This window comes from Rhipicephalus sanguineus, chromosome 1, assembly GCF_013339695.2.
Source record: "Rhipicephalus sanguineus isolate Rsan-2018 chromosome 1, BIME_Rsan_1.4, whole genome shotgun sequence".
NCBI lineage: Eukaryota > Metazoa > Arthropoda > Arachnida > Ixodida > Ixodidae > Rhipicephalus > Rhipicephalus sanguineus.
This window is the reverse complement of record NC_051176.1, coordinates 191,277,863-191,292,054: the sequence shown is the minus strand read 5'-3', so window position 1 is coordinate 191,292,054 and position 14,192 is coordinate 191,277,863. Positions and strand designations below refer to the sequence as shown.

The following is a 14,192-nucleotide window of genomic DNA, read 5'->3' as shown; positions in this document are numbered from 1 at the left end:
TTGATGTCACGGAAATGAGCGTAGCCACAAATTTTTTCGGGGTTGGGGGATCGACCGTACTATATGTATGTTCGTGCGTGCGTTTGTATGTGTGCGTGTATATATACACATGCGAAATTCAAAATTTTCAGGGAGGGGGTTCAAATTCCCACCCCCTAGCTGGATACGCTCGTGCGAGCAAATGCGACTGGATGGAATGTCTATATGCAAATTCTCTCTAGGTTGGACGGTGATGACTGTGGGTGGTCCTTGTATTTATTTTTAGGTTGTAACCGACTACTTGAACAACAAAGCACGGGTAGACCTTCATTAATCCTGGTATCGGATTTTACTGCCCAGTTCCACAAACACGACCATTATTAACGCGATAGTGTTAAAGAGCCCGTGTTGCAAAAAATTTGGTGCTGGTGTCGGCACCATCGGCACGCGTAGGTAGCGGCGTCTGTCACTGCATTATTGATCACATGATGCGCAAGCCTATACATGACATGTTGAAATTATAAAAGGGTTTTCTTCTGTCACCCAAGTGCGCGGCGTCCAGTCTGTGTTCTTGGGCCACGTTCGGCGCGCGCTGCACGGCGTCCCATCACGACACTTTACGACGCGTTTTTTTCCTGTACTTGGCTGTATTGATTTTGTGTGTGTGTTCTACTGTCTACCATATGTAATGCTAGAACCTGTAAGGTACATGAATAAATAACAAGTTCTTAACATTTACGTCGTATGAATAAGTAGACTGCGAGCGCCTTTGATTCTTTCAGGGGGAAAAAAGGGCGGAGCACTGTGAATTTATTGTCACGCTATGGGTGAAAAGTGTAGGAGTTCTGTAGCCTGGATGATGCTCTCGGTGATGAGTGCCACCATGTGACCGAAGGCGTCCGGGTTAACGGGCCGCTGGCGGATGAGGTCCTGGAGGCCGGGGAAGGGGAGCCCCTCCGGCGAGAACAGTAGGTTCCTGCAGCCATCGTCCATTGTGTGTCAAGGGGCGTATAAGGAGGAGCCAATGAGGACACATGATTGATTGGAAGAAAGAAAGCGCGTGGACGACGAAAAAAGAAAGGCACGAAAGACACTGGAGCTGCATTTGACGGTTCTGGCTTCTTGTCATTATGAACAGCCGACTATTACAGCTGCCTATCCACTCATAAACTCGCGGTTCCACTGGAGCGCGTGCGGGACATAGACAAGCGCGCGATGACGGCGGGAGTTGCAGCGCGGAATACGCGCGTTTTCCAACGGGCTCTTGCATCTCCAGCCTTCTACAAGAGACGAATGCGCTCTGCCGGACCAATGTGTCGTGGCTATTTAAAGTTACTGTCCGCCTTCAGCATTTTCCGGAGAGGTTAGTCGTATAGCCGCCGACCACGACGCTTTGTGAAACACGCATTCTGCTATAACGGAGATGACGCGGAAGCCCTGAAAAGCGAGCTGTGAAGAACGTGGCTTTGTAGCACATAGTGTCTACACAGAGATATCCTATACGCCCTCCATGACAGCGTCCATATACCGATAGAGCGTCGCGAACTCGGTATTACGACCATGCATTGTCAGAAAAAGCCTTTCAGCTTTCAGTTCTGCGGTGAGTCAAGACAAGCTATGACAGAGGAGTCAACCTACACGCTGTTTTATCTTCTGCGACCGCTAGCCATAAACGAGCCCTCGGCCTGTACATGCCGTGCTCAGGGCAATTGCTTATCGGATTTTACAACATCACTCCTTAACACAAGGCTGATCAATACTATCAGAACAAGCAGGCGCACCTGTACCTACGGTGCAGGGTACTTACTTGTGCGTGATGTGTCGAGTAGGGATACCATGAGGAGTGATGAAGACCTTCGGGAGCCGGATAACGATGTCGTTGTAGATGCGGGCGTACATGGGGCTGCGAACAGGATGACCAGGTTAATTAAGGCGCAAGGAAACTGCTGCCGCGGAGCCGTTGATCAAAGAAGCACCTTAGTTAGAGCTGTTTAATACTATCGGTCCCTTCAAGACCTAGCGCATATATATATATATCCGACACTTACTATTAGTACAATAATAATTGTTAAACCCCAACAAGTATTATTGTTCTCTAAGTGCCGGGTGTTTAGTAAGCTGTTCCATTTTTTATTGCGTAGCGTTTCAAGGGCACTTCGAGTGAAAAGTTGCCATCGCAATAGCAGTGATGTTCCGCAAAAAGTCCACTGCGATAAATTCTATCACGCCCTTCGCAATATGTAAACGTGACGTGTATCAAAGGAAAGCGCGATGTGGCGGGGGGGAGTGTTAGAGGAGTGAGTATGCGGCGTAGCGGATTGGGAGGGAAGGGCATCAGGTTGAGGAGGGGGGGGATTCAGATGAAGTGTGCGTCTTCTCTACTCACCCCGGCCGGGATTGGCGGGGCCGTTGCTCGTCGCAGTGACGGTCGTAAAATGCGGCGCGTGTTATCTTGCAAATAAAAGGCAGCTGTTACAAAGCCTGGGCGAGCCGAAATGGCTGGTCACTTCGCTGTTTCTCTGTGCCTATAATGTTGCAGCCTCTGGTTATATCAAAGCAGCCAGAGGTAATGCGATAAGTCTGCTCATGCATGCATGTCCGCATGAGCATGCATGCATGTTTCCAAGTTCCCGTACCATTGACGAGTACTCTCTCCGAGATTGCTGCATATAATATGCAAGCAGGAGATCAGTAATGCTTGGAGAAAAATAGGTGCAGTTTTTCGCACTATTATGCGACAGAGTATACAAGAAGTCGCTTTTGAATTTTCCAAGTTTTGTGCGCCCTGCCCTTGGTTTCGGTAAATCTTTTCATCACTTTCGGATAGCTTCCGCTTTGTCAACTCTCCCCCATTGAAATTCCTAGAAACTTGGGAATCGTACCCTCACCGGACACTCTTTCGCTCCCCTTGGGATGTCTTGGACACGTGCTACCCTATTTGACACGCCCTTATTCTTTTTTTTTTTTTAGGCGCTACAAGCCTACAATCATCCCCAGCGTCTAGCGCGTGATACTGCTGCAATATGTAACTTGCTGCAACTGCTGCTGCAACTAACGGATGAAATCATCTAAGGTGTCTGCCGAATAAACCCCTCTCACCAATGTCCTTATGACGCCCAAAAGCGCCCAAACGAACACCTAGGTTCGAATCGTGCTTTATGGCACTTGCATAACCAGCAGTCACCTTTGCCATGGTAGCGTTTTCTGCTTTACATGCATCGGTGCCCGTAAAACAAAGAGAACCTGCTAAGCTGGCTTCTCTGCACGTATTAGCTTGTTGCGGGAAAACTACCTTCAATTAAAAGCTACGCACATGCTGTTGTGCCACGTCGCCTGCCCTCGTGAAAACCCTTCTTCCCACGAGAAGAAAGGTCCTTCTATAAACTTCCCTTGCCTCCCCCACTAACGCCATTAACCTGCGGTCCCGTGAAACAGGTCCTTCTTCGACCGTGTCGTGCCGGCCTACGACGAACGGTCAACGCCCCACCTACCCAGGTGGACTTCCCCAGGCGAGAGTGCAGGCACGTAGCCAGGATTTTTTTTCGGGGGGGGGGGGGGGGGCAAGGCCTAATTATTCGAAAGAAAGTCTTTTCATGGTAAAAAGAAAAAAACAGTTGCCCGGGAATATAAAAGGCTGGGCGAATTCAGCTTCGGTCCCGTGGGAACTAGACTATCTTCGGCCGTGTCGTCTTTACGACGAAAGGCCAACGCCGTGCCTACGTAGGAGGACTTTTTTGAAGCGGGAGGACAAGGTTGACCACGTCCCAACCGCCGTGGGTCGTGTAGGCCCTTTGTTAAAGGCAGCCGACTCTGTCAAGCTGGCAGGCTTTGTACAGAGAAACATTTTACTTGCTATAAACTTATTATCGTTTTCCAAAACACTTGTCTCCTTGTTCAGCTTCTGAGCGAAGGTCCGACCACGGGTACGTCGGCACGTCAGCCTTGCGGCTCCCTACGACACGCTACCCTTGCGTCATAGCAAGTTCACAACAATGCGGACGCCTTCCAAACCCCGTTGAAGTTTTAACCTACACACCGTAACACGTGCGTGCACGCATGCGGACGTGTGCGTGATACAGAGAAAGCACACGAACACCCGAGAATGAAGATACTGCGGTCAATGGCATGAGCTCAGCACGACGGCAACCTCGTGCACATCGTGTGTACAAAAAATGATCCAGCCTTAGGTTTCAGTCATGATCGTGCTTGAGGCAAAGATCTGTTCATAGCGGACCTTAGAACGCCGCTTTTTAAGCCACTCAACAATGATGTCTCATGAGTAGTGTTGGTGGCAGTACTTTGACAACAGTATCGTTCAGAGAATGAATATTTATGCGCTTTTGGCTTGTGCATAGATGTTTTCGTTATTGCACGTATACAACAGTTGAGCACCCTTTGCTTGGTGAGATTTAATAACTTAAAAACACGCTATGAAGTGTCTAGTAATAAACGAATATCACAAGTTTCATTCGTTTGTATCTGTTGTGAACATAATTTTGAGCGCACTGTATGATTTAGCTGAGGATGAAAAAAGAAAGCTAGCTTGAGGAGCTTAAACAACTTTGTCTATAGCTGGTAGTTGAACAAAGTTTGCTGTGCAGTGACAGCTGGCCGTGCACCTTGCGACAAAATTGCCGGATTACCGGTGATTCTGTCGCAATTGATCTTGTGCAGTACGTTAGGTATTAATATGTGTACTCACTGATCCTGCCTGATTTTCTGAGTCCAGTTCATAAACTCGCGCGCAGACTCGACAAACTGATCCGCGGCTTGCTGGACAGGCGCTGCAAGAAAATAACCAGAGATATTTTTCAGTGAGTTCAGGGTTGACACACGACTTCGAGAGAACTCTTGGTCGCACTGAGCATGAAAAGACATGAAGAGGTGGCGGTTGGGCCAAATTGTCAGCGCACTTTCACCATAAACATGCGATGTAAACATGGTTGGATATAGACAAAACGCACTGTTCAACAAGTTTGAGTACGATCGGGTGAGGTACGCCCAGTGCTCCACATCGTTCTCTAATTATTTCCTTTAACGTAACCACGAAAACAGTGCAAAATCGACTGAGGCAAGAGTATGGCCGCAAGCAAGCGAGAAAGAATCAGACCACCGACCGAGCCTCAGCTGTTCTTTTTCGATGAGCGCTTTGTGGTAGTTCGAGAAGTCCTTGGTACGGAAGCTGATCCACTCGGCCAGCTCGAGTACATCCATCGGCAGGAACGTACGGTCGGCCCAGAGGCGAGCCAGCAGTGCTGACGCCTGCGCCTGCATGCGACTACTGCGAAACCTGGGGTCCACCAATCGTTCCACCAGCGTGTACGAGTCGTAGGCTGTTCCCTGGGCCGGGTACAAGGTGTCCGCCGAATGCCGGTGCTGCACAAATAATTAGTAAATAATTAGTGCAATGGACACGTGAAAACATTAGTCTGCGGGCTAATACATCCGTCTGAAGTTGGCCGAAACATCTATAGGTTGTGGTGTGCGGTACATGCCGTATGGCTTGCGCTCATTAAAGACAGTGCTGGTAAGTATCGAAGATACATGTATCTTAGATGCTATCTTAGGTACTCTTTGGGTATCTTGTATCTGTATCGCGATACGTCTCTCAAGTCGAGTATCAGTATCTATATTTCCGATAGATGAGATAATGTATCGTGTATCTTTGAGATACAAGATACTGCAATCGCAACATCGCCGCGCCAAACGATAGACGTTGGTTGAACTCCGCTTCTCAAGCCGATACTTCTGCTACTAAGCTACCTGAATTAAACCGAGGGCAGTGACATTCTTTTCCGCCAGAGTCCTCCAACGAGGGCAGGCGATCAAGTCTGCGCGTCCCTCTTGGTGGAGCGAAGTCGTGTGGTGGCGCTCGCGCCGTCTCGGCAAAAACAAGTGCGCGAAAGTCTATGCCCAGCCGACCTTATGTCTCCTCGATTTCCTTTCTTTGTGTCAGTACCATGACACTTGCTCTTAGCCACGTGTCCTGAGCCGCGTGTTCCAGCGCGTGAGACGACTCTGTCGCAAATTCTGATGCCGCTAAAGTGTCGTTATCGAAGTTTCTCTTGCGTGGTGCTTCGTAACGAAGTCTGAAGAATGCAAGAATGCAGTTACTTTGCGTCTCGAGCCTTTCACACATCAGCGATTTGAAGGATGCAACTTTAGCGTACATGCGATGAGATGGACTTATACACAAATAAGGTCATAAAATCTATATAGCACCACCTGTACGATGCTAGATCTAATAGAACAAGCCTTTTACTAACAGAAGATCTCTTGACGTTCCGTATATTTTTCTTTTTCTATCTTTACTCAAAGTGTTTGAAAACGATTTTACTGTTAGCACAACTCCTTTCTTAGCTGCCCTCCTATTGCATTCCATACATCACCTACAGGTATCTGTATTATTTTGCCGGTCTGTTTACTGCAATACCTCTTTTGTAATGCGCTGCCAAAATAAGCTCTTTGTTTTATTCTCACCTTTATATATGTGCGTCATTTCTACTACTATTTAGATATTTACATTCCACTTGAGTTGACTGTTATGTCACAGGCGAATATGAGGACAAGTACGTAATAATCTGGGCGTGCCTTGAGTATACAGTAGCCAAAATTCTGCTTACTTTGTAAACAGCGAAATTTGATTTGTATTATAATCATGGAAATTATTAGGAGTTATCTTAAAGGTGTTAGGAAGGGCGTTCGGGAAAGACTGTTATACCAAATGCCCCGTTTTTCTCATGAGCGCCTCAACGAGTCGCTTTAGGATATTTTGCATAGGCATTGAGTTTTCTATTGTCTTACTCTAACAGGTAATAAGTTGGCGATACATCATGCTTGATTGTCATAGCTATTAGACGTGCTGCCTGTATTCTGATTCTATACTTATTCACAGTGACTGATACAGAATCGCGCTTCAATTTTACTTAGATTAATTTGTTCTCTTTTTCTAGGCCTCCCCCTTTATTTTTACGGTTACTAATCGCTAGGTAAGCAAGCTACAGAAGTGTGTAATCGTGTGAGCATCCCACGACGGGACGTCCAGGTTTTGCCTGATTGCCGCTTCGCGGGCCTGCTGGACCGCCCAGAGTTGGTTGACGAGTTCGGAGCTGCACAAAGCGTCTTCTTGCCTCGCCGAGAGAGCATCGGGACAGATTCTTTTAGTTTTTTTTTCTTTGAATTCACAGAGCATGTGATTTAGTGTGGCGGTATCATCCTCATGGACGGTGTCATGCATCTCGGGGTGCATTCTATCACACAGGAGGGGGCGATGTCCTGCTACGCTCTGTGCAACTATACAATACGTTTGAGAAATTTCTTTGTTGCGCATGTTTTCTCGTTGAAGAAAATTTGTTCAAAGATTGCACGTTAATGAGCATTTCCCTAACGAACGGTTTACACTAGCAGATAAGCAGAATAAAAAAAGTCAACGAAGTTTTATGTCATCTAAGTATGCCCGATGCGTCACAAAAAAAAAAAAATTGAGGCTACCAGCGTTGTTGCTGCTGTATTTGCCCGGTGATCCGGTATTCTGTGAACGGTAACACTTTTATGGACAAGTTAAAACTCCACACCGGTATTTGGGGCAACGTGCGGAGGCTTCTTATTGAAGTTCTTGTAATTAGATGGCAACCCGTCAGCTGGCCAATAAGCAGAGCAGCGACTCCCATCAGTTACCAAAGCGAAAAGCAAAAAACCGCTGACAGCGCAGTGTATAAAGAGCTGTCATGTTAAGCAGCTAAAGCAACCCCACTAAGTTGTTTCGGAATTAAACTAATATATTTGAGCAAGAAATACAAAGCTTTTTGAGATACTAACAGACATTTCATTCAAATGAAACAAAACTGGTTGCAGTTAAAACATTTCAAGCAAACATTTTTTGGCTATAGGCGTTTGCTGCTGCGTTATATAAATCTAGAGTAACAAATTTGCGTATGTATCGATGTATCTTAAGATACAAATGGAAAGTATCGCATCGGATGCAGTTATTGCGGTATTATCTTGTATCCGTATCTCAAATATTTCTTGACCGAATATCTTGCATCGCATCGCGATACTATTTCAAAGTATCGTTGCCCAGCCCCGATTAACGATAAGAGGTCGGCGTAGTAAGCAATTCGCAATCCTGCGAACTGCTGAACTCACTGTTGTATAGGCGCAGCGTCAGGAAAAGAAACGTTGTATGATGTTGTAATATTCTTTGCTATATATCGTGTTCAGTTAGGGCCTTTGTTTCTTCAACGGGCGTTTGTGCCAACAATGGTGCTAACAAAACGCGATGCCCGTGCGTATCTATCGCCAAATGCGGTGAAAGAGCAGCGCTTAAATGAAAAGAAATGACGACAGCGTTTGTGCAACGGCTGGCAACCACATCATATGTTACAGCGAAGCTGTAACCCTTTATGATTGGTCGGGATTTTTCTCGGCCTCGTCCTCACGCCCACGGAAAAGAATTAAAGGCGAGTGTGAGCCGATCCCGGACATGATGCGATACCGGGTAAAGTGGATGCTTGGTCGTGTTGGTACGACATAGCGGAAAGAAAACAGCGCAAACGACGGCGCACAAGAGAAAAGGAACCCCAAACAACAGCGCTGACTTACAGCAGTGCTTTCATCGTCAACGCCACGCGGTATATGCTAGCGCAGTGCAAAACGATGGAAAGAAGGGACAACGATAAACAAAAGATAACATGAACAATCTATCAGTATCATCACAGTAACCCATACACATTTTGCGTACAACCACCAGATAGATAATCAGTTTCCTTTCCTGTCAAGGCAGTTATCTATCTGATTGTTGTACGCAAAATGTGTATGGGTTACTGTGATGATACTGATAGTTTGTTCATGTTATCTTTTGTTTATCGTTGTCCCTTCTTTCCATCGTTTTGCACTGCGCTAGCATATACCGCGTGGCGTTGACGATGAAAGCACTGCTGTAAGTCAGCGCTGTTGTTTGGGGTTCCTTTTCTCTTGTGCGCCGTCAATAATAATAATAATAATAATAATAATAATAATAATAATAATAATAATAATAATAATAATAATAATAATGTCGATATACTGCGGAATACGCCTACTTTCGCCCTGGGCCGGAGTGTCATGAAGCGATGAAAGCGGCAGAATTATGCAAATACCATACGCATACCATATGCTGACTTGGAAACGTTATACATGTGCCCCTTGTCTGAAGGCCGCAAATATCACAGACGGCATCGATACTGTGACGGTAGCGGGCTACTTGCCGAAAAGTGGAAGAAAACTGACGGAACTCCAGCTCCGAATGTAAACGCCGCTTCATCCGCGAGTCCCATCGGCGGCAACGCTCTGGAGAAGGAAAAAAAAGGAGTTACTGAAAAATGAAAGCATTCGAACCCGGCCGCGACGGTCGCATTTACGATGGAGGCGAAAATGCTAGAGGTTTGTATACTTTGATTAGTAGGTGCTCGTTAAGGAAACCCCCAGGTGATCGAAATTTCCGGAGCCCTCCAATACGGCGTGGTTCATAACGATGCCGTGGTTTTGGCACGAAAAACCCCAGCAATTTATTATACATACTAAAAATGAAAGCATGCGGGTATAGGAGATAGCGATGAGTGACAGTGGTACATGGACAAACATTAAGTTTAAATTGAATAAAGTCCTGTAGTTTCACGTGCCAAAACCCCGATAAGATTACGAAGCATGCCGTAATGGGGCGCTCCAGACTATATTTGACCACGCGGTGCTCTTTAACGCGCACCTAAATATGAGTACACGCGTGTTCTTGCATTTCGCCCCCGTCGAAGTGCGGCAGCTGTGACCGGGAAGCGAACCCGCACCCTCGTGCTCAGCAGTTCAACAATATGCTATCATGGCGGGTAAAGACGAGCATCGACTACACTATATAGTTGGCAGGCTTGAAAAATGAAAGCCTTAGATGTCTCATACAGTAAGACGATAAAGCATGCACTGAGTGCACATAAATTGTATAGCCAGAGTTAACCTGACGTCCGCCACTACGACATACATATATTTCAAATCAAGCCTCAAAGATTTTTTTTTTCTTTTAGTCGCTCAAGTAAACCGCACGACGTGGGCCAGACACGTTGTATAATGGAGAAGCATTCTCATGTTTCCAGTTCAGAGAGACTGTCATATTTTGAATGTGGCGCGACGAGGAAAGAGTTACCTATCGAACAAATAACACGTGCCTGTTATTTTACCGTGTGGTGTCGATCCTTATAGAGCCGGTCATCAAGCGCTCTCTAAAACACTTGCCACCTTCTCACGCCGTTTGTTTCAGCCGCATTTGAAGTGTCGCCCGCCGATCTAAGGATACGATGCATGTTGCGCTCGTGATGTGTTCTTTTTCGTCGTGCTGCGCAGCCAGTTATGAATCAGTACCAACTCACCCAACTGTCAAATGTCTGACAAGGATGCGATGGTTTTGCGCATGGAATGGTGTTCATCACATCGAGGAGGGTTTCGTTTATTCATTCCATCGTTCGCATTTACGGGTTCGTGTCGAATTTTCAGGAGTGACATGTTCTATACGACTGCCCATCACGTATATTGCTATGCGCCCTTGGTTCTTTATTTTGGTGTGATCGGGTTTCACTCACCAAAGCAGTTAACACCACTCGGCGCAGGCCGCGCAGCAATGTTTGGGAAGCTTCACGATTGTTTCGGATTGTTCCGTTAAGATTACGTGCGGAACGCGACTAGCCAAGTTTATATACGGGAGCTTACGCCAGCACCAGCGTTAACGCTGAAAGGTTCGATCACCGATGTATAAAAGGCGATGCGCGTTCCGCCGATGAACAGTTATCGACGGCTGATGTGCGCGCTCGCAGTTATCAATTTAGAGCGAGTGTTGCTTGTAGTACCTCGAGTCTTGCTTTTACTGGGCACAAGTTCACCCAATAAATCGTTTCATCTAGTACCAGTTGCGTTTACTTCTTCACCGTCACTACCACGCGACAATATATACAAAGCCGAGGTGGAGGGCCTCATTGACGGCTGTATTGAAAATTCTATCTATCTATCTATCTATGTATCTATCTATCTATCTATCTATCTATCTATCTATCTATCTATCTATCTATCTATCTATCTATCTATCTATCTATCTATCTATCTATCTATCTATCTATCTATCTATCTATCTATCTGTCTGTCTGTCTGTCTGTCTGTCTGTCTGTCTGTCTGTCTGTCTGTCTGTCTGTCTGTCTGTCTGTCTGTCTATCTATCTATCTATCTATCTATCTATCTATCTATCTATCTATCTATCTATCTATCTATCTATCTATCTATCTATCTATCTATCTATCTATCTATCTATCTAGACTTATTCAGGGGGAGGGTGGTTAAACGTAATCACGTAAGCCACGTTAGTAAGACTATAATGCTATACTAATGCGCTGCCGCAATAGGACCGTGCCCTAACTGTGTAAAAAAATTGCAATACGCAGGAAGCTGCCAAGTGAACGTGAATTCGTCTGTTTTGTACGGCAAGATAAACTATTGTCTCATCTGTTGCGGAAAACGCGTCCGAAGCTTCGAAGGCTTCACCATGTGGCGCATCTTCTGATCAAGCGTTCGCCACGACAATATATGTCGCACCTTTGCTCGTATAACAAGTCGCACCTTTGCTCGTATAACGGACAAAACAGTACTACAGCTTACACAGCCATGTTCGCTGATGCGCCTTTGTCCTGCTCCCATTCACCCAACAGCGTCATTGTGTCGTTGGCCCTCACCTGTGAAAAAAAAAAAAAAAAACGGTTCCACAATACGTCAGTTCCGTACTAGGTCAGCAGTCGACACCGCGTAGCAACAGCGGCACGGCGAGTGTCTTGAGGAATATGACAGCTTTACAAGGAAAAGTCCTGAGTAGATAAATATTCGCTGAAAATTGAGCAAATCACACACGGACATTGTACGGAAACACATGGCTGGAATTAATTTCGGTCAACTGGGTACTTTACTATTGCAATTATATGAACACTCTCGGAGCGTTTTTGCCGTCAGCGTCGGTGCCGCCGTGATTTCCGTATTAAGTCCAAATCGATAACATCGCCCCGCGCGTCGTATGTTCTGTGCAAGTGAAAGCGTGCGAGCGCAGGCGACGAACGCTTATCCAGCAGAGAGGAAACACTCCGGCCGTCTTTCGTCGCGCAAAAGACCCAGGAAGGGGGGGGGGGGGTGCTGCATGGCTCCGCACTTTGCTCAGCCGGGCGCAGTCGCGCGCTTTTGATGTTTACAGGGATCAGCAGACGGGGGGCTAATACCTTTGTACGTGCTGGTCTCACCACTCGGTTTGCGATCAAGTGATAGACAGCACGAAGGTCGCTTCGATCGCTGCAGCGGTCGCGTTTTCTTGCGCCGGCATTTTGTTGAGTTACGCCAGATTGGATGCTACAGGAGTTGGCTGCTAGACTTGCTTCGTATAACATTCCAATTTGTTGCTGTCCCCTTCATTGCTTCACCCTTGCGGCGAAACTGGCTTTTTGTACCAAGTACAAAGTGTAAGAAGAATGTTCGGCCGTTCACAAAGTGTGCCACTGAAGTGGTCTACGAAACACCCTTGACGTGCGTGAAAAGTACACCTACGTAGGCCAGACGGGGCGCTGCGTCAATGATCGAGCGAGGGAGGTCGCACTTGTTGTTAGGAATAGGGACACAGTGCGCATTTAAACAAGCATGTGACAGTGGATGCGTGCCACGCCTCACAGAGATACGTATCTTGGGACGAAGCAAAAACGAAGTAGCACGTGAAATTTTGGGGGCGTTTTCCACAAGAAAGAGGCGTAAAGATTGCGTACGCGATATATACATCAATAAACCTGTATCGATCGGAAGCGCCTTTATCTGGAAAGTGCTTGTTAGCATGGTAAGGTAGATGAAGGCACACGCACGTTGCGCATGCATTTACGGAAAGCGGATTTATATGCCAGTATTCTTAAAGAAATGGACAGTTATAAGTGAGCGCCCGTCCTGTCTATGCGCTCCTTCGTGCTCCTGCGTGGTCGTGTTTTTGGCGCCAAGTTTACTATTGACACAAAACATGCACCAAGTAGCCCAACAGCGAGTACAACTAGTGTTTTGACGTAACACACCCTCAAGAAAACTGAGCTCAGCAGTAAGACGGCCTGAGTCACTACCATGGGTGCTAGTTTGAGGAATACGTGAGGAGATCTCCATCCGTACAAATAGAGCATTGATCGCGATCGGGGTCAATAAGCTTATGTGCATTCATCCCCTTCGTATTCCTTCAATTTTTTCTTGGTTTTTTCCTTCTCTATATACTCTGTTGCTCGGCCAACAGCTATCATTCCACATAAAGAAACCACTATACTTCAGTCTTAGCTCGCGTAAACAGATGCTACCGTGCACAAAAAAAGCAAATAAATGAATAAATAAATAAATAAATAAATAAATAAATAAATAAATAAATAAATAAATAAATAAATAAATAAATAAACCTAACCAATGACGCCATAAATAGATGAAAACAAGCTAACCCTTAGGGCCTACTCTCAACGCTCTAACAGTTACAGGCAGGGTGTCGGAACGAAATGTTTTTCGTTTCGGTTTTAGTTTCGTTCCACCGCAAAAAGTTCCGTTCCGTTTCTGTTCCGGAACGAAAAAAAAAATGTTCCGTAACGGTTCGTAACGGTTTTTTTATGCAAAAATTTGAAGTTAAGGTAATCATAAAGAACATTGGATTTGTGATGTAGTTACTTGCCCTCCTCTTAGGAAAGTGGGACAAGGCTAAAACACATGCTTTATAGGAGCGGAAGTAACTGTACCACGAATTCCTACCAACTAGCACAAGCCAGTAATAATTTCAAAGTGATAGTATTTATTTTCTTAAAAAAACAAATACGATTTTTTTTGTGGGCTCAACGCTTTCTGTCAAGGGAGTGAGCATGATCTCCGAAGCAGCGCGTCATTGAGTGTACTCTCTGATAGGCGAGACCGCTGTTCTGATAAAAAGATCGCCAGGCCTGCGCGGAACACGCAGCACAGTCACAGCGAAAGCTGGAAGAGCGGACTTTGTAGAGCCCGTCGGAGAGTCTCTTGGGGCAATAATACACGTGAACATGCAAGGTACCTATTACGCCATAAATCATCCCAATTTTTTTGAAGTAGAGAAGTTCCCACTATGCTATTTTTCATCATTCTTCGGAGTCTCGTGGTACACGCTACAGATCTGTAAGGCGTTATGT

The 14,192-nt window shown here is 46.0% G+C and overlaps 1 protein-coding gene across 1 annotated transcript in view; it reads right to left on the bottom strand.

Moving 5' to 3' along the window:
* Nucleotides 1–767: 767 nt before the first annotated feature.
* Nucleotides 768–14,192, bottom strand: part of LOC119404460 (aminopeptidase NAALADL1) — a 74,128-nt gene continuing 60,703 nt past the window's right edge. Inside the window, exons 12-17 of the mRNA XM_049412301.1 lie at nucleotides 11,647–11,720; nucleotides 9,225–9,306; nucleotides 5,097–5,355; nucleotides 4,682–4,763; nucleotides 1,787–1,882; nucleotides 768–955 (exon numbers count right to left, since the gene is read on the bottom strand). Coding sequence (XP_049268258.1) covers nucleotides 796–955; nucleotides 1,787–1,882; nucleotides 4,682–4,763; nucleotides 5,097–5,355; nucleotides 9,225–9,306; nucleotides 11,647–11,720 — 753 coding nt within the window. The 3' untranslated portion in view covers nucleotides 768–795. The remainder of the gene's footprint in view (nucleotides 956–1,786; nucleotides 1,883–4,681; nucleotides 4,764–5,096; nucleotides 5,356–9,224; nucleotides 9,307–11,646; nucleotides 11,721–14,192) is intronic.